General features: G+C 36.5%; 2 protein-coding genes across 2 annotated transcripts in view; both read left to right on the top strand.

Annotated features, from left to right (window-relative positions):
• LOC117385562 (transmembrane protein 200C) overlaps positions 1-7,323 on the top strand; it is a 28,171-nt gene extending 20,848 nt beyond the window's left edge. Inside the window, exon 2 of the mRNA XM_055228402.1 lies at positions 4,291-7,323. Coding sequence (XP_055084377.1) covers positions 4,324-5,889 — 1,566 coding nt within the window. The 5' untranslated portion in view covers positions 4,291-4,323 and the 3' untranslated portion in view covers positions 5,890-7,323. The remainder of the gene's footprint in view (positions 1-4,290) is intronic.
• Positions 7,324-11,411: 4,088 nt separating this feature from the next.
• epb41l3b (erythrocyte membrane protein band 4.1-like 3b) overlaps positions 11,412-21,822 on the top strand; it is a 79,490-nt gene continuing 69,079 nt past the window's right edge. Inside the window, exon 1 of the mRNA XM_055228716.1 lies at positions 11,412-11,547. The gene's annotated coding sequence lies outside the window, so the exon portion shown is untranslated. The remainder of the gene's footprint in view (positions 11,548-21,822) is intronic.

The raw sequence follows: 21,822 nt of genomic DNA, 5'->3' as shown, positions 1-21,822 counted from the left end.
TTATAACCAGATGTTTATGTGTTTAGTTCCACTTCAAGATGTCTGTCTCTTAAATCACAAAAAGACAGAGAATAGAATTGATATGCTGTATGATTATTAAAATACATTAGTAAGTGCTTGTTTGTTGTTTGCATTGGGTTTGATTTTAATTATGCCTTGACTAATAACAAAAACGATGTCATTTATATAGAGTTTCTCCAAGCACTTTGAGTAGTAGACTATAGCCAATTTGGGGCAGACTGATGAAGACACGGAAGCTATTCTGTGACAAAAGCTGAAGCATAATAACATTTCACTTATTGTATGCATTATTTGTTGTCTAAGGACTATTTACCCCATTATATGATGTTTTAAGTCTGCATTTAAAGCCCCACCACAAAACCTTTTAACTGAAAAACATTTTGCATGTTTTCATTGTACTAAAAACATAAAAGTGACCTTCTGAGAATACTTTCAGTGGAAATACTTTCCATTTCCACTGAATCAGGCAGGTGACACACCTCCAGAAAGTTACACAGTGTTGCTTTTTAAACAGTAGACATTGAAAATTGTGAGACTAATTCACACTGTAGCATTTGTAGCAGTTGCTTGCATGGAACAATATTTTACATTTCAACTAATAATAATAGTATGTTTTGGTCAAACTCACTACTTTTCTCATTAATTTCTTTGTCAAATTTTGCTGCTGGTTGATATTATGGTTTGGGGCATTTGGTGCCAAAAGCTAAAGGATAATTTGTTCTTGTTTGGATGATGTGAAAGATTATTTGTGTTTTTTGTCTAAGAACTATTTGTCACTTTATTATGATGTCACAAGTGTGTGCCTTAATGGTTGGAATTTACAATAATGGCTAAGTTTGATTGATACTCTAGTCTAGTGGGAGACACAATCATTACTTGTCACTTGCTGAGGATGAGAGTTAGCTTTGACTTCTATAGAACATAATTTGTACAATTATGTAGTTTCTCCACGCACTTTACAATAGATCATTAGTCATTCACATTCAGATTGATGGAGCAGTGACAACAATTGTTTACCATCTCTAAACACAGTCATGCTAATGCCAAAAGACCCTGGAGGAACAGTGATGACATTAAAGTAATTAGCAAGCAACATAAGCCATATTTGCACGGAATTAGTTTTACCTATGAAAAAAAAATAGTAAGCTGTAAAATTGAAATTTTTGTTAATGTCAATTTTTCTTTATTGCAGAAATGGTAGACTCATTGTACTGAAAAATGACAAGTACCTTTGAATGGCTAGCGTAGCTTCTGCTTTAAGTTTGTTTTACATTATGTAGTGCGACAGCACCTGTACTGCAGCACCAAACTTCGCTCCTTGCCACACTAATGCGATCGGCAATCAGAATGGCATCCACGCTATCAGATTTCTTGGGAATCAGCCATAACCTCTCTTTTAATCCATTAAAGCTAATGCAGCATCTCAGTCCAAACTTTACAAACTTTGCACCAAAACATCCAAGTTTGTGTCTTTCTGTCCAAAGACACAACAGCTTGTTTAGTTAATAAAATGCTCTACCACTTTGCACACAATGTAACTTTTCTGGTGAAGAGTCCACCACCTGGTTGAATCCATGGAAAAGTAATTGCTTTTCCTGGAATTTTTCATAGTATGGCCTTACCTTAACCTTATCTCCATGGAGACAAACGGGTAACGTCACAAGGGCACATCACACGTCACTCCAGTCGCAGTAAGAGGATTCATGGCTTTCAGGCATAAGTATTCCTTCCTGATTTGAAGGATTTGGCATGGCAATGGTCCTCCGTTGTTATAGCAATAACACAATTCAAATAAAAATATTTGAATGGGGAAAGTTCCTCACAAAATCATTCAAACCAGGAAGAAATCATTTGCCTGAAACCCATGAATATGATATTTTTGAGAAAACATATGCAATTACCGGTAAATTAGATATAATTTGATATAAGTTTAATGCCATATTGTGCAACATTCCAGGCAAAACAATAGCATCCCCATGACAAGCAGGTCGTGAATCCTCCACCAGAAAGTGACATAGTGCAGCTTTAAGAATTGTGTGTCATTTTGCTTTGTTTGGATGGTAATATGTTGTGGAAAACTGGGTTGTCTAATGTCTAATATACCTGAATTATGCACAGAGGCGGTGCAACTACTACCAGCCAAATGAATTCACAGCGTTGGATCCAGGGGGAAAGATTACCGGTAGCAACACAGCTACCCTCTCTCCTTTCCCTCTCCCACTCTGACACTCTCCCTCTCTCTTTTTCAGTCTCTCTTCTTTCTCTTCCCTCTTTTCTTTCTCTTACCTTTCTTCTTTCTCCACCCTCTCTCTATATCATTCCTCTTTTATCACTCTCCTCTTTCTCCTTCTCATCCGCTCTTCTCTCTCCTCGCCCCATCCTCTCTCTTCCTCTCCCGCTCACTCTCTTTCCATTCTCTCCCTCCCTCTTCTCCTCCTCCTCTCCTCTTTCCTCTTTGCCATTGTTCCTTGGAAACAGAATCAGGAGGCTGCATTAAAAATGTATATTTATGGTTTTATGTGTGCCCCAATAGGTTTTATATAGCGCTATAATGGAGCACATAAGGACACTTGTAGGAAGCCGATGATGGCGAGGTTTTTAAAAGGGGTCAAAATCCAGGATAAGACCATGTAATAGCTTTGATTTACACAGCGTTTCAGAGGCGAGTTCAATATAATCCACCAAACAGATGCTAAAAGGAAGAGCAGCAGTCAGATCACACACAGTCACATTGCTTTAATAAAATACATATTCAAATGAGCCTCTTGTTAAGTACTTTGCAAGGTTAACATCAATGATTTCCAGACTGTGGTTTTCAGAGTTTCCAGCTGCATACTTTTACTCCCACTTGAGTAATATTTTTTTTATTGAAGTAACAGTACTCTTACTTAAGTAGAAGTTCAGGTTCCAGTTTACAGATTACAGTTTTGGCTACTCTACCCTTGGATAATCTTTTGTTTTTGCAAGTTTAATCGTGACTTTGTTGACTGTAATGGTTAAGATCATTTCCTGTCTAGGGCAAATGTGTGTCCTTGATGTGTGATTGTAAATGGAATTTCGTGACTCCAAGGATTCTGGGAAGGGTGGGCGGATAGCAAATAGTAAATCAATGGAGATATTAGATTGCGTACTACCACACAGAATAGATGGCAAAACAAACGTGTTAATGCCACAGTGTTACCTTTTTTGTAAGAAGAAACCTAAAGATTTACTTTTTTATTTATTTATTTTTTTTACACCGCAAGCAAACAATAATGACAGATTTTTTTGTCATTCGCATTGTCTAATTAGATTACCATTCCATTTTACCAGTCCCAATTATATGCCTTTTTTAGTTCTTTGGATGGATTCTTAGGATTATGGTATGATTATTGTGAGTGTGATAGATTTAGTATATTTCCACAGAACAGAAGTGCAGAAATTCATTGTATTTGACGCCGTATTGTACCTGGTTTTATGTCTAACCTGTTTCTATTAGATTACTTTTTTTTTTCTAATCAAACTCCAATCTAGAAATCTTGATTTTTTTTATTCTTAATCTTTATTTTTTGTACTAATTACTGAAAAAGCCTAAAGTAGCTTACAACCATGACCCCAAAAAATAAGGGGGAAAAATGCATATACAATACTGTTAGAAGTAAAGCCAAGACAGAGTTTTAATAGCAATATGAAAATACAGCTCCAGTAGTTCAAGTTAATGTTGTCAGAAATAGACTCAATACTAATAAAAAAACACTATTTCTTTTGGCAGTAGAATGTGATTTTTAGGATTGAATCTTTCTTATATCTGTGTAATCCCTCAGTTGTCCAGGTAGGCTCCATACTGGTCCATGGGCGTATACTAGTCTATGTGTCTTATACTTGTTCCGATCCAGCTCAAAAATCCTTCCAAAGCTGTTCAGGAAAGGTTCATTTCTGTCCTGTGACTATGACTTTTTTTTTTACTACTGATACCTGTTGAAATGTGTATCTAGTTTCGATACTCGTTTTAGTATTGATTACTATCTGATTTTTGATACTTTTGCCAACCTTATTCCAAGTATTCTGTCTGTATTATCCAGCTGTAAATACATTGGAGTGTATAGTAATTTACAGTACAGATGGCCTTAAATGTACTTTAAATCCGGATTAAGTTCAATCGCCATCTGAAATGAAATCCCCCTATATACGTTACCGCATTTTCCCGTCTGGAGTAAAGGCTTGGAGCCTCTTAACAATAAGTCTAATGTGATTTTTTTCTTTCTTCTTTCTTTCCTTCTTTTCTTTCAGATTGAGTGAGGATCCTGCCTTCCACCTGCCACCATGATAGCCACTGGTGGTCTGCTGCGTATGAACCGGCGCCAGGACTCCCTACGCGCCAAAAACCGCGCCGAAAACAAGCGTAAACGGAAAGCCAAAAAGAAGAAAAAGAATGACGTTGTTGTAGTGAAAGGGAAACTAAACCTTTGCTCCCCCGCTGGCCTTGTAGCAGCTGTGGGTATACTCGTTTTACTGGTTGGCGTCTCGATGGCTGTTTTGGGATACTGGCCGAGCCAAAACCAACACGAATACCAGGAAAGACGCCGCACGGGGGTGTTCTATCGGAGCGCCGCAAAAAATCACGCTACTTCTGCTAACGTCACAAGCGAAAAAACGCCATCGGATCACGTGTTTAACGCTAGCCATGCTAACAGCGATAACAGTAGCGTCCAAGAGCCCGCGCCGCACTGTGGATTCCTATGCGATTTTCTGGATAGTTACCTGTACTCCGACAATCTTAAAGTGTTTGGACCACTTGTAATGGGAATTGGGATTTTTCTCTTTATTTGTGCCAATGCTGTCCTCCATGAAAACCGAGACAAGAAAACCAAAATCATCAACTTACGGGACATTTATTCAACCGTGATAGACTTGCATAGTATTCGTGCAAAGGAGTACTCCCCGCTAAACGGTTTGGTGAACTATACGCAAGCAAGAAGCGCAGAAGGGCCTTCCGATTCACATCCTCCAAGCGCAAAACTTACCCGAAGTTCTTGGCCATCTACCGGACTTGGTTTTCAGGGCGAACTTGGTAGCGATGATGTTTTTAGGCGCCCCTCGCTTGTTGAAAGACCTCGTAGTTGGTCAAGAGACGTCCAAACTTTTACCGATACTGTTTATAGCATCTACAAAGACTATAGCAATAGCGCGGAGCAAACGCCACAACTCAAACCGTGGGATCCCACTTCTATCGTCACTTCGTCGGTCAATGCTTTCACGTTACCAGTGATCAAACTCAACAACTGCGAAGTGGAGGAGTCCGAGAGGCTTGCAGCAGCAGATAGGGGGCACTCTCAGGAGGAAGTCGTCATTGAAACCGCCATTGAATCACAAAGCAATGAAGAAGACATTGATATGAGCCAAACGGAAGAAACGCAACTGACCGATTTTGACACTTCGTTGGAGAATCCAAACCACAAGGAGGACGAAGAGGATGTTTCAGTAGCTGTAGTAGTAACATCTGATGAACAGCAGGGGGCAGTGAACGAGAGCAGGACCCAATTATTTCCATCTTCGCCTGTAAATGTAACTACGGGATCACGGTTATCTCTGAACTCTCTTTCAGGGGAGAGGGAGCCGAGGCTGGTGCGGAGGTGTAGTTTGTCTGTATCCGCAGGTCGGCAAAGCGAACGGGTGCGGCGGTTTAGCTGTCCCAAACTGGAGCGTTCAAACAGTAAGGGCTATATTAAACTGACAGACCTGGGAGGAGAGTCTTTCGAAGCCCCCGATACAGAGACCTCTTTGACGGGGGTCGAGGGAGACGTGACCGCGGATACCAAGGTGGACCTAGAAGCTCAGGGAGAGGAAGACAAGATGGCCGCCGCTGGGATGTCATCGGCAGAAATCTAGATCAGTGGTTCTCAAAAATATACAAGTTGAAAATATTTAAATCTACAAGTAAAATGAACTTATATCAGGACATTCCCAGGGCTAAACTAAAAATTCAGTGTTAGGATTAGTGGATTAAACTTGCCTTTGTACACTTTATATAAAAGCGTTCAGTATACGAGTTTAAATTATCCAAATAGAAGCCCTTCTTAGACTGTTTGATTGGTGGGGCAGCTGTTGCAACAGATGTAGTGAATAGTAAATGCCAACATTGCTATAAAAGCTAGCATATACTGTTGATTTTAGTTATTTTTGGCTTTGAATTTTTATTAGACCCAGGTTCTAGTGTTCATTTCTCAATTACTTATTCATCACACCTCAAATTATCCTCGAATTGCCAAAGTAAATGCTGTGAAAATAATCAAAACACACATATGTCATACACTATGTGCGTTTTTCTGGTTGAGGGTCTGCCACCTACCTTTCCCCATGGCGATGTTATTTATTGCCTGGAATATTCCACAGTATGGCTTTGAATTACTTTGAATAACTTGCAATTATTCAGCTACAGGTGATTTAGATTGCTTTAAAAAAACAAAACATTGAAAACACACATTATTACAGGCTTGTTTTTCCACAGATCTGACCTGTAGATTTGTTTAATGCCCTACTGTGGTACATTCCTGGCAAAGCTATAAGGTTTCATTGGAGATAAGCAAGTGGTGTAGTATGTACTAACCAGAAATGTTATATAAAGTACTTTAAAATGCATGTTGATATAACTTTTTGACAATACAATAAAGCCAAATTACCCATTACAGGACTTTACCAATTATCACCACTAGAGCCCACGTCCCACAGTTTGAGAACCACTGACCTAGATTTGATTATAAGTTGTCTCTATAGAAGAAATTGTCTGATGTCTTGAGCATGTGCATGTGGCTACTTTGAACTACGGGGCGAAACTGAAAGCACATAAGGACTATGAAATATAGCCATGAACACTCAAAAAGCAAGACTAAAAAATACCCCATCCACTGCTCAATAGTGACTTTTTTCTATTTTTACAATGTAGCAAGAGCAATACTAAAGACTACTAATGAGATTTAGTTAAGATTTATATATAAAAATTAAAAGAAATCCTTGGTTTCAGCCCGGGATTAAAAACTTTTGTATCTTGTAACAGTAGGGCAAAAGTTGTAGCTTGTATTTGCTAAAACTGTCACCATGATGTTGTACTGTAGCATCAATTTGACCACAGGTAAACATGGAGCTAGACTAGACTTGTTTCTCTGCATTGTTGATTATGTGAATATCACGTGGACATACGGGGGAACAGAGCCGAAACTCAGGTAGATGTTTGGAGAGAGACTACAGGCTTATAAGGGACAGACGTCTTTCTTATGTGCACTCCTGTTTGTAACATCCATGACTGAATAAATTTAAATGTAACGTAAATGCAGTGGGCTGTTTGTCGTTTATGAAATCATTGTTTGAAGAGGGGGTTTTACACTTCTGTGGTGTATTAACTGCTAAGACATAACATATTTCAATCACCGTGTTTCCTTTTACTGTTTTGAAAATGCTATATTTGCTGAAAACAACATATTAACATGTTAAATAAGTCTTACTTTCATTTTTGACATACTGAGTCACTCCCCCTGCAGAGCGCTATCACAACACAATCACCATGCATTTTGCTAATGAAATTACCGCACATCACATCAGGTTTGTGAAGTTTTAGTGTATTGGTTTGAATTATTTTATTGTATATTTATGAGACATTGTCGTGCAGGAGCCTGGGTGATATATAATATGCGTGCTGTGCTTTTGATAGGATCGTACAGCTGCCCATAAGGATGGTTTGAATAGGCCCCGGGAGAGATCACTAGATCACTCAAACATACATGAGTGACATCTCCAACCATGTTTCTAATGAGGGAACAACGTTATAACATGGCAGAAAGCTCTAAAAAGTTGATTTTGCGTAGTACTCCCTCTTTAACCACTGCAATGATTTTTATGATAATAATTACTAAGCTGAACTTGTATTGAGTGGTTTTCCAAAACAAAACGCACTTTATTGTCATCATAAGAGAATATAACGCTAATCTGTTTGGTTTCACTGCACTGAATGAGGTGGGTTTTGTTGGTAGTTTTGATTGACATACTCCCTCTTTTCTATTACATAATCAAAGACATTGCAAAACAATATGCAAAGTAGCCAACTGTCCTAAACACAATGATCAGATATGAGAATGGGATACTATTCATTCAAATATATATTGCGTGTTCAGGTTAATACATATTGTTATTAAAAGATTTATTTCACAATCTTATTAATATTTCACCATGGATAGCATATAATGTTACTTACATGGTCACAGTTGCACAATAACAACACAAAAATATATATCATAAAAAGCTTAATTTAACCTATATACGAAGGTCATTCAATAAATAAAGTGAATTTTTCGGTATAAGGACTTTTAATACAGTTAGAAGCTTACTTGTTTTTTTTTTTGTTTGTTTTACTTGTTTTTCACATGGATTGAATTTCTTTTGCAGATTAAAAAATAATAATTTTGAGAGTTTTGGCGATTAACAAAGATGGTCAACCAAGAAGCATGCTCCAGGATTGAACAGCGGTCAGTTATCAAGTTTTTGGTTGGTGAAGGTGCAAACCCGTTGAAATTCATAGGAGAATGTCAGCTGTGTATGGTGCCACATGTTTCAGCCAAAAAAATGTCTACAAGTGGCTAAATTGTTTAAAGAAGGACGGAGCAGTGTTGAGGATGAAGGCAGGCCTGGGAGGCCTACAGAAGTGAGGTCTCCTGAGGTGTTCGAACCATACACAGTTGACATTCTCCTATGAATTTCAACGGGTTTGCACCTTCACCAACCAAAAACTTGATAACTGACCGCTGTTCAATCCTGGACCATGCTTCTTGGTCGGCCATCTTTGTTAATCGCCAAAACTCTCATATTTGTTTTTTTTAATTTGCAAAAGAAATTAAATCCATGTGAAAAACAAGTAAAACAAACAAACAAACAAAAAGTAAGCTTCTAACTGTATTAAAAGTCCTTATACCAAAAAATTCACCTTATTTATTTAATGACCCTGGTAGATATGCAATTGCTCTAAATGGGCTGAAGCTGTCAGTACTTTTGATAAATGACCAAAACGAGTGCCAAATTATATGATCAATATGTCTGATGAATACTGTATACCCTGAGGTACTGTTGTCAGGTAAGAATAACGTTACTTCAAAATAATATTATTCACCTACAAGTACAAAAAGTAATTGTTGGGACGTAACATTTGATTTATAATGTGAAGTTAATGTCATTTGAAGGACAAAACATTAAATAATGCACAAAATGTAGCATTTTCAACACAAAATTTAGACAAACTAAGTCATATCTGAAGGAGTGGTGCAAGAAACAAACATTCAAATCCTTTCATATTGTCAACATAAAGCTTTTGTCACTTGTAGATTTACTCACAATGGAAAGAGTAACCACACTTTTTCAGAGTACTGTTACTTCAATACAAATATTACTCAAGTAGGAGTAAACGTATGCTGCTAGAAAAGTACTCTGGAAAGTACAATTTCTCAAATGTAACTGAGTTTTCATCCACTTATGGCATAAACCTAATTACATTATCAATATGCCTGATGAATATGTCTCTATTGCACTGCAAGTAAATCAGTGCATAATGGGCATAGCTAAGAACTGTACTAAATAGATAGCTTCCTGTTTCTTCCTGTTTACTACTTAGATAATTTCACTGCCATTAAATTCTCTGCCTGGGTTCTTTCTAAGGGTTACTGAAGTGTCTATCTGAGCATATAATCTGAGCAAAGCTAAGCCAACACAGACCTTATTTGGCAGTGGGTTACATAACTCTACTTCTTACATACTGGGATGACAGCCGTGAACAAGTCGTGGTTTCCTGTCCTGCTTTAGCCCATGACCCATTTTTGGATCTTCTTTGAAAAAAGGATCAACCAACAAATTCAACCCACAACAAAGCGATTCTATGTTATGTATTAACTTGGTTTGGACTGTATGTAGATGGTTGGTTCTTTTCCAGTTATATAATGTAAAGAGGGTATAGACAGCTGGGGAAAAGACAAGTATGTGTTTGAAAATGACTGTTGTGAGCTTTTAGCCAGAAAGAACATTGTTACCAGATGAAAAACATACCTGGAGTTGTGTTTTGGTTCACACGCACGTTTGAGTAATTCTTTATTATTAGGCTGTCGGCATTTCCAAAACTCAAAATGCTCTGTTCCACCTTGTGATGTCATGAGGTGGTAGTTTTCAGTTTAAGCTACCTTTTACCTTTTGTTCAGAGACGGGCAATTCCAGGGCTGAATTTATCCGAATGATTCTAGTGAAGGTGTATGGAGTTTAAAAACACAGTGGAGCACTTCCTGTATTACCACATGACATCACAAGGTGGAACAGAGTGTTTTCTGTTTGAAAGAAAATCAGTCTAAATATGCAGGGTGTGTGTGTTAAACATATGTGAATGAAACAAAACACAACTCTGCGTATGTTTTTGATGAAGAAATAAGATTACAACACAGGAAAATAGTGTAATATGGTCCCTTTTAATTTTATTTTGTGAGAAATGTCCAAAAGAAAGAACATGTTGAACCTGCATGGAGCATATATAGCATGTCTCTCTTTGTGTAATAGCCCCACTACATACCATCTACAGTATCTACAGTTTATTATTTTATGTCATATAAATTATTTTCATGAGAAATTTTCAAGTATTTTGAAATTTCTATTACAGGGTTAATATTTATTATACTTAATTCTATGCAACTTAAATTTTACTCATCTAGCTATTAGGATTGTCAAAAGTATCAAAAATCTGATAATAATCAATACAAAAATTTATATTGAAAAATGTTACATTCACGGGACAGAAATGAACCTTTCCTGAATCTTTAGAAATATCTTTAGCTGTATTAGAACAAGTATATCCACATAGACTAGCACACGCCCATGGACCACTATGGAACCTACCTGGACAACTGAGGGATTACACAAATATAAGACCACATGGTAATATAAAAGAAAGTACCACAGTTTAATGTAAGAGAAAAAAAAAGTATAGAGTCTACTCCTTGGTCAAGTTTGAAATTTTAGTAACGTGACAACACTAATAGGCACAATACTCAAAACAACATTTCTAAAATCCAGTTTAGTGTACTCAAAACATTTAAGCAAACAATACAAAAATCTACAAATTAACAAAACACATTATTATTATTGTCTCTGTCCAATTTAACACCACTGTACTGATGATGGATAAACTTAAATCATCTGAACCCTAGCTATACATTTGCAATACGTGCTAACATCTCCACCTAGCGGCCGTAATCCGTATTGCTACAAGACTAACATATAAACATGACCACCAGGGGGCAGCACTGTAAAACCGCCAACAGACTCAAGCGGCTGTGGGAGTGGGCGTGGCCGGTTTGCTCTACTTCGGGGCCGTTTTGGAGGCGTGAGGGGCGGGGTTAACTCACTCCAGTCTCAGTGGAGTTTACTCAGCGTTTACATCCACAGGTGCTCGGTCACTTTGGCACAGTACAAGCCGCAGGAAGACACTCAAACCCGGGCAAGAAGCGTGGGTAATAACGCCTCTGTCAGGTAAGCGAGACTTGGGTCATTTTGGCTGAAAAAGTTTGAAATGTTACGTAAACTCAACCGTTACTGAGCGTGGAGCTTGTAAAGAAGTACAAGTTTGTTTAAATGTCTTCTTTGAGTAACTTTGTGGCTAATATTGACGTGTTTTTTTGCCTTATATTCACCGGGACATGGGACACACACTTGTTGGCTGCGCTGGAAACCTTTAATACACGGTGAGTACCATGTCTTCATTCACAAAAGTATGGGGAAGTGCTGGCCAAAACATAGACGGTTTAGACTGTAGTAAACACGCTAGTCAGGTTTCATTGCTAAAGGTGGAAACATGGGTTCTGAGTATTGCTGTAGTGTCCAGAGTCCTGAGCTGTTTTAGAGAGTTATAGTGACTTATGATAAGTACTGAAGCCTCACTACATGGTTCAAAGTATTATTCCTGTGAAATATGGTAAAAGTACTGTAGTTTTAGAAGGACAATGACTCTACTAAACTTACTTAACTTCTACTATATACCCATGCTGCCAGTGAATACTCATAGTTACTTGACAGCTGCTCTAAGTACTACACTGTGAAACATTTGACTTGGTTGTTATGCTGTCAGTGAGTACTAGTACTATTAATGACACTACTATAACTGTAAATAGCAATGCATACGTCAACTGCTCAAAATGTTATACTGTCAAATACATGTCAAATAATGTCTGTGTTATGGTGCTATTGAATACTAGTACAGTTAATGACAGTACTAGAGCCACACATTAATGCATAGGTCGTGTATAGGCACAACATAATTCTTAGTAGTCAAAGTATCTTGAAAGCTGCCAAAAATATGTAAATAATGAAATACTGGTTCATATATAATTTGTTGGTAGAACAGATGTATTATCATAAATGCTTATCCTTCCTTGTACTACTACTAATACTACTACTGCAACTACAGTAAAGCATGTAACTTATATAGGCCTAGTGATTTGAAAAGCACTTTACACAATTCAATATATGCACGCTATTACTATGTAATATTGCTACTACAAGAAATGGATGGATAACAATGAATTCTAAAATTACAAGTACTGTAATACATTTGTGTTACTAAGCATTACACGTATCCATATACTGTTACAGTCTGTGCTAAGGTTTTACTGCTGTGCCTAAACATGGACTCAGTGTCAGTGAGGTCATCATATTTTGCATTTTAAAACTTTCAACATTCACTCAAAATTTACTCAAGTTATTGTACTAGAATTACACTTTAGAATATTGTATCTAAAAAGTGATTTTTCTTAAATGATAAATTACCATGCTACTAGTGGTAATAGTAGTAGTATCAAGTGTCCACCAATACCTTGCATACTGTAGCAAAAATTACAACTATGCATTGGTTTTCAAACTTTATTCAACATGGCATTTTTACAACTGAAATCTCCATATTGACATAAGTCATAGCAGTAGTATTAGCTGTAGTAATAATAGTATTTGTAGTAATATCAATTCTCCAGCACTCTCTTACATACTGTAGCAGAAATTAGAACAAGGCATTGGTTGTCAATTCAAACTATGTTAAACATGACATTTTTACAACTGAAATCTCCACAGTGACACATAAGTAATGGTCATAGATATCAGTGTTAGCATTAGTAATAGTAGTAGTTTAGCAGTAGTAATAGTAGAATCAAATCTGTACCAGTAGCTTGCATACTGTAGCAAAAATGATAACTATGCGTTAGTTTTCAAACTTTATTTAACATGACATTTTGACTAGTGCAATCTCCATAGTGACAGTTTGAGCTTGGGGCCTTCATATTGTGCAGAGTGATCTGTCAGTGTTAAAGGCATGTCTAAAGTCCACGTGTCAGCACTTTGTCTCTTGCTCCTTCAGCTCCTCTGGTCCAAAATGCTGAAGTGGGCACTTTCTCCTCCTCTCTTAAACACGCTCTTTTCACCTGATCAAAAGTCTAATGTCCACTGGCACTATCTGCAAAATGGGAAGTCACCTCAGCATGTGTTTCCTGTGTCTCTACCAAAATAGAAGCAAATGAATGAATTGAATGGGTCTATATAAAGGGAGACTGTTTGAATGGGCTTCTTCCATTGTGGCTATATATATATATATATATATATATGTCATTTCTAATTGTCAATGCTCAGCATGAGTCATTTTAATGGAGAGGTCTACAGCCAATCCAATCAGTAAAAGCAAGTAAAAGTGTGTATTGTTTATGTTCAGAAAACTAATGGTTAAAGCAATTTTTATTTGTTTCTAAAAAGACAAAAACAACAAAAAACTGAATTGATTGATATGAAGAAAAAGTGATTAATTTTTGTCATATCGGCCAGCCCAATGCATGCATGTTCACTATTTGAAACTCATGGCTTAAGTTAACATGGAGAATATATAAAGGATTGTAATTATACATATATAGACAAACAACCATTCATTCTTTCATAGAGATGTCAGAATATCAAATTTTAGTGTAATTATTCACAAATTTTGATGCCAAACATGTGCAATTCTTCATTCACTTTCACTTACATAGACTCCTCTAGTAGTGACCAGCTTTTGACATCAAACATTTAACTTTCTGATGAATGAAAAAGTAAAGTTAGCCAGCGCAATCTAGGTCTACTTTTTTAGAAATTGAAATGATTTTAAAATATTTTTCTTTAAAAAATTGAAATGATCTTAAATTTAACGATCATTGACCTCCCTACCCTTTCAGCGACATTTTGAAGACTTTTTCCATTTCAAAAGATATATTTTTTCAATAAATTTTAAACTGTTAATCGCTACAGCAACAGGCCTTATTTTTCATCCTTCTGAAAACCATGAATAAATGCTATGCTAGACTAGACTAGACTAGACTGTCAAATGACTGATTTTGAAGATAGTAGCACAAGATGAATGATAGGTAAAAGTTTTAGTGAGTTTTGCAGTAAATCTTTATTGGAGCAGCTATGAGTAGTATTTTTTTTTTTTTTTTTTTTTTTTTTACAGCAGCTTACCTGTTCCTTTATGAGGCCGATGCTGAAGGTGAATGTGCAGGACTGTAGAGATAAAAGTGTTCAAAGTCTGGTGGATTTGGTTAAAGTGGAGTAGGTTCGTGGTTGCTGATGTACAGTGTAGTCAGACAAGGCAGTTTGAATGTGGCATTATATATACAATACATCTATTTCCTGACTGTAGCTGCAAGATTAATCACAATTGAATCAAAATTGCAATTTGATTGGAGGCAAATCACAAAGGCTGCAATGTAAGAAGTCCCTCCACAAACAACAAAATATCCGGTCTTATTTTGCTTAAAAAATGCTAACCCTCTAGTTTAGATCTGAAATGTGATTCTTCTATTGGCTATTGGCATATTTCAGTCTTTTTATCAATTCAGAGTGTTTATCTACTAATCCAAAGGTTGGCAGTTTGAATCCCACTCTTGACATAAACATCATAAGCAGTCAGATCCACTGACCCACAGGTTGGTGGTGCGATTCCTGCTCCCACAGATAAATGCTGCCATTGTGTCCTTGGGCAAAACACTTAACCCGCCTCACCCCCAGCATCTGTGTGCACTTGTGTATGAATGTGTGTGTGAATGGGTGAGTGGTTCCTTGATATAAATCACTCTGAGTGCCTTGAAGTTGAAAAAGCGCTATATATAAATGTGACCGTTTACAGTTTCTTCTGAACACGTTTTAAAATGTGAAATTTAAACAGAATCCTTTTATTAAAACATAAATTGCAAATCTAATCGTAATGCTTTTTGTGATTAGATATTTTCCCACCTTGTTCAGCCCTATTCCATGCAGAAATATCTTGTTTGATGCTGATTTGAGTAGTAAAAATAAAGCATTAGTTACATGACAATAATTGAAAAGTGGCGGCTGACCAATGTGACCACGCTTTATGCCTGCAGTTTGAAATGACCACAAGAAGGTTGTAATTATGGGCCAACAGAGGGGAATTCCCATATCTGGATATAATGTCTGAACTTATATTTTTGTCCTTTGTTGGTTTAGTTTTGAACAACATCCTTAGTGCATATGAAAGCTACTGTCTGCTATAGAGATCTGAAACATAGCCCTTGTCAAATAACAAACATTTTAGTCACACTTGCCAAAGGGAAGTCTCATTTATAGGAACAGCTCATACTATTAAGACTAGGGTTGTCAAAAGTATCAAAAATCAGATACTTATTGATACTAAAACTAGTATTGAGACTAGACACTCACTCAAACAAGTATAGATACTAAAAAAAGTTCACATTCATAGGATAGGAATGAACCTTTCCTGAATAATTTAGAACGATCGTGAGCTGTATCAGAGCAAATATAAGACACATAGACTGATATACACCCATGGACCACTATGGAACATACCTGGACAATTGAAGGATTATACAGATATAAGACCACAAGGTAATAAAAAAGAAAGTAGTTGGATATAATGTTGAAAATTATGTTCTATTGTCTAAAAAAAGAGTGTTTTTTTAATTATCATTGTAGTATCAGAGTTAGTATTGAATATCAAGTCTATTCCTATATATTCTATGTATTGTTTAATTTTCTATCATACTAACTGTAAATAGTTTAATACAATATTTCACTGACTAACTTAAATCTTTCTGGATCTGACCTACATCTATACACAAATGTGATTGCTTCTGTCTGACCAAAGACTGACCTAAAGATGACCTATTCTGTTGTTTGCAACCAGTCATCAAAGAACAAGATCTCATTATAGACTCACTCATAGCAGAGAACTGAACTATTACAATTCTCTCCTCTCCCTTAACGATTCATTATGTTCCAGTATCAGACCACAACAAAAGCATTAAATGACTAGATTAATAGGCCTGTCACGATCACAAATTTTTAAGTGCGATATATTACTGAAAAAAATATAGACAATAAACGCTAATATTGAAACAAACCATAAAGCAGAATTATTCTCTCAAAATGATTCTAAATGTGCAGTATCAAAAAAAAAAAAACATGAACTGAAATGACTAAAAAGCAGAATGCAACAATGAATTAATAATTAGTTTGTATCTGTAATGAGGCATAGAAGTTATTTATTCATCTCAAATCTTATATTGCAAAAAAACAACCAAAAACATCCCACTAGTATAAAGAAAAAGTACCAACAATAAATATTGACCCCAAAACACATTGTTCCATCTAACATATATTGAATGATAAGTCGGTATAGTAATTATCGTGACAGGCCTAAAGATTAAGATTAAGAGGTGGTTTACAGTACATATGTTTTTTGGGGGGGGTTTTTGGGTGTTTTTAAAAAAAATGTTATTTCTGATTATTACTTGGTTCCTCTACAAAAATACAGGAAGTGGTGCTGAGTTTTAAAACAGAATACCACCATCTATGCCATCAACACCAAAGAGTCCATCTAAACGCAGGGGCAGTTTACATATTCATTTAACAAAATAAAGCTTGTTGTTTATTTTTTATTAGTCTAGCAAATGAGACAGCTTTTCACTCTTGTCAACATTATGCTAACAGTTATGGAATTACCCCTATTGTGTCACATCTGCTGCCCAACCAGGAAGTCAAAATATAAACTTCACCAAAATTTTAAAAATAGAAAAAAAAAAAATAGCCAAGCTTTTAAGTAAACTCTTGAATATTGATACTTTGCAGCTGAGGTCAACAACATTCTTGTGAGGAGTGAAGCTAACTTGAGTTTTGAGATTATCTTTTTTTTTTTTGGCAGTGTTTGCATACATTGTGTCACCGTGGTAACTGCTGAACATTCCACCACAGATACACATGCATTACACCCCAAGCATGATGTCACAGCAATATTTCTGTTAAGCATGTTTTAGTGTAATTAGTAGTCTAACCTGTCATATGTACTTCTCATTGTATTGTTGTAATATGTTGCTATTACAGATTTTGTGCCTGTTTGAAACATGGCTGGTCCTGATAAAATACATCACTGACCATTCATCGTCTGGGCCCTGATCAATATGTCTGCCTGCCTGATCAATAGCCCCATACAGAGGGACATTACTTCAGCTGCAGTGGCACAATGGAGGGAGGAAAGAGCTTTGAGAGAGCAGGGGTCAGAGGTCATAAGAATGTCTGGGAATCTGATGCATGACAATTCAATAAGAAAGGCAAAGGTGGGAGCAGTTTGGAGATGGGCCAGGAATGAATATCTCTTTCTCAGACAACCAAGAATATGTTTGTCTATGATAAGATGGGTTTTTCCCCATAAAAATATTTTATTTTGTATGTATTTATCCCACATATTAATGAATAATCTGTAACAGATACAGAGTAAATATACCAGATTATAGCAATGATCCTAATTTCCATCTGTTGTCCTCAGCAGTTAAAACATAATAATATAATATTTTGGTTAGAATAATTGTCTCAATGACAGTCTGGTTTGTAAACTTGACTCTTATTTGGCCTGCAGGGGGGCCTCCTCTTGCTTGTGTCAATGGAAATCTTGTTCCTTTGACTATAATATTCCAAAGTATCACATAAAATGTCTGTATAGTTTTAACTTTCTGTTGGAATCCTCCCAAAAGTTACGTATTGTACCGTTAATACCTGAACATAATACAATACAGTTACAATTTTAGGCTTCATTAATCAAAGCAATGGACCATAGTGCTTCTTTTGTGTAAACCATTTTAGAGTGTGGTTTGTCAGATGAAATTCCACAATATTTGGCCTGGATTCAAACAGGATTAAGCTAGTGGTGCATTACAGAGACGTGCATGTAGCCCTGGGGGGAAACCTTCTCTTTAACCACAGCTGACAACCCAATTGACACAGTTCTACTCCATCTAGTGGTACCTAAAATACTGTCTTTGTCTAATGTCTTTCAGACTGTGCAATGAATCAGATTGTCATTGAAATGAGATCCAACACTGGGTACAGAAAACAGATAACGCAATAATTAGATCTGATCTTTGGTGTGTGTTTATGAGCACAAAATAAATCTGACATCAAAAACACCTGGTGATACGTATCAATTTATCAATGGATTTTTAGAGCTGGTGTTGTATTGGAAGACAAAGTACAATGAATTTTAAAATAAGTTTTTAAAGAGGGAGTATTACACAAAATGTATTTTCATAACATTGTTCCCTCATCAAAAACATGCCTGCAGTACAATCCTGTCCAATGCTCAGCCCACAAGCCTACGTCATCCATGTTCCCACACACCAATTTTCCATAAATATACAAAAGCCTGATACAAAACAATATACTACAACTTCACAAACCTGATGTGCATGTGTGATAGCGCTCTGACGGGGGACTGATTTAGCATGGAGATCAAAGGGAAAGGGGATTCAGCTTGGAGGAAAATGTGTTTTGAGTGAAATATTTATTTTAAGATGTATGAAAAAAATCTGAATGTAAGACAGTTTTTTGTTGTTTTTGCTGCATCACAGAACCATATGTCTCTGAAATACCCAACCAGAATATCCACGAGTCTGAGTCATGGGTTATATTTAGTTTTTAGCAAAATAAAGAAATAAAATTGCTTTGAGAGTCTGAGGGGCAAAGTTTGAAAAGAAATGGTGTGGAGATCTGAGCCATTATCAGAACCACTCAATGATAAGGCAAAGGTGGAGTCGGGCAACGTTTGAACTAGAGCCAAGTGAGATCTCATTTATGACTCACTCTCTTAAAATGGATTTTAGAAGAGAGAGAGAGAGTGAGTGAGGAAGTACATTCACTTAGTCCTGTCACGATGCTAAAATTTCAACTTGATTTCTGACATCAAAGGAACTAAGGAATAGACTCAATACCGATTCCGATACCACAATGATGATCAAAAACACAATATAACAGAATGTAATTGTCATATATATTTCCATGTAGCCTTATATCTGTGTAATCCCTCAGTCGTCCTTGTAGGCTCCATACTGGTCCATGGGGAAAGGTTCATTTCTGTGCAGGGAGTGTGACTTTTTTAGTTTTATTTTAGATTTTAGATGATAACCCTAATTGGAGAGGAAGCTAATGTGATTGTGAATTGTGATGGTGAAATACTGCTGTGATTTGACCGTGATCAAATCCTTTCGAGGGACATTTTTCTTCCATAATTCGATGGCGACTGTGGGGGGTAGATGTTAATGAGGTGTGTGGTATGCTTCAATTTAAATTAACCCACACACGTGAGCACCATAAAGCAGCAGATAACATGCAGTCAGTGAGTGAACAGATAAGGCAGGGTTGGACTCCTGTTATCTCAATTAGGGATGCACCATACTGATACTGGCATCAAACACTGGCGTTGATACTGAAATATTAGCTAGATTGTGTCGATTTACCAGCTGATTTTGGCCTAGAACGTCTCATAATGTTTGAACTTTTATTCAAATCTGTAATAAGTCAACTGTGATTTAAGGAAATAATCGACATGTTCTATCCTTACACTGGTATCGGTTCATATCAGGAATCAGCAGATACTTAATTCCAGATAGTTGATATCAGTATCTCAATAGTGGAGCTGTGAAGCTTTGCCTGATGTAAGAAAAAGCTGTATCTATGGGCCATAAGGCAGTATAATTAAGCACATTTGTAATTGTGATTTTAATTATTACTCTATTTGATTTTAAAAATGTTAATGCTACCAATACATATATACAAAATTTTTATTTTAGATGTGAAATTCTTGCTTTTTTTTTTCAATTTTAGAGTATTTGTGACAATGGAGAATGAAGAATTTACTATTAAATGATATGTATTTGATCTGGAGACACAGCTAATGCGTTGTTGAAAGTCTCCAATGTTGTCCTACCTTGAAAGCCTCTTATCTTTACAATATAGTAGTACATGGTATGGCCTGTTACAATGCATTGCTATTAGATTGGTGCATTGAGTTCATTCTTTGTTTCTCACAGCAAATCTTCCCTTATCGCGAGTACAGGGTAGAGATTGTAGTCATTTATAATCACTTCAGTGTGCATGTTTGCTCTGATTGGTTTATCAGAGTTATCAATCCATATTTGCCAAAGCTTTCTCATTCCTAAACCCTGGGATAATATTCTTAGTGTAATATCTTGGTTGTGAGTGAGTGAAATTTGTGTAATAATTCTTCTTTGTCACCTATGCTATTTTGTGTCATGCTGTTTCACTGATTGGTCTCTGCAGGGAGGGTCTTCTTCACGTGTGGCCCCTCCCACTTCCTCCAGAGAAATCATTTCAAGGGCAAAATCATCTGCTACTGCTTTCCAAAGGTTACTACTGCACTTTTATCAGCCTAAGAGATAAGATGTGCTTCCTACATGAGAAAGAACTATGTTATGCTTGTATATAGAAGGGTCTTAATGTGTGATTATGTGTCCTGTTTTAATCAGGCATTTTAAAGTACTTTGGATAAGCATGGATTTGTTATTTCCTGTAGTACAACTTCAATCAGGCATGAATGGAATTTACTTTTATGAGCTATTAACTGTGCTGTAATGGTACTTCCTCATTAATCGTTGCCACGATTCTAAAATTTCAAACTTGATTTTGATCCTAAGGAATAGACCTGATACTATGATGATAATAAAAACACTCTTTACTTAGCCAATAGAATGTAAATTTTAAACTATTCTTTTATATTACCATGTTGTCTTATATCTGTGCAATCCCTCAGTTGTCCAGGTAGGGTCCATAGTGGTCCGTGGGTGTATACTACTCTATGAGGACTTATATTTGTTCTGATACAGCTCAAGATCATTCCAAAGCTATTCATGAAAGGTTCATTTCTGTCCTGTGTATGTGACTTTTTTAGTATTGATACCTGGTCAAATGAGTATCTAGATTGGATACTAGTTTTAGTATAGATTAGTATCTGTTTTTCAATAACTTGACAACCCTAGTGGCTATATTGTCCATTTTATTGTCAATGGCCTTTAACTACCCTTGTGTTAGTGTTTCATGTCTTAGAAAAAACATTTAGAAAACACAGTATTTCTAAGACCTTTAATTCTGCTGAAGCTGTTTTAGCATTAGCTCGCCATCTTCAGGAGAAGGAAGGGAATTAACCATGAAACATGATAAAAAAGCAGCCATTTGGCAAACATGGCAAATACTTATTGGGTGAAGATGTTGCATTGAAAAGTGAAGTGAAGCTCAAAACAATTATAGCTGAAAATGAGATTACACAAATGTTGGCATGTTACATCTTTGTTTAGATTAGTTTTCATTCACCCCTCCTTCACATATACTCCTGACCATGAACCTCAAGACCTATAGCAGGGTCCCAGGACACTGTATGGTGGATGGTCATTAGCCTGACAGTCCTGACAAGTT

The sequence above is a fragment of the Periophthalmus magnuspinnatus genome, chromosome 17 (genome assembly GCF_009829125.3).
Source record: "Periophthalmus magnuspinnatus isolate fPerMag1 chromosome 17, fPerMag1.2.pri, whole genome shotgun sequence".
Classification (NCBI taxonomy): domain Eukaryota; kingdom Metazoa; phylum Chordata; class Actinopteri; order Gobiiformes; family Gobiidae; genus Periophthalmus; species Periophthalmus magnuspinnatus.
This window is presented reverse-complemented; position numbering and strand designations above follow the sequence as displayed.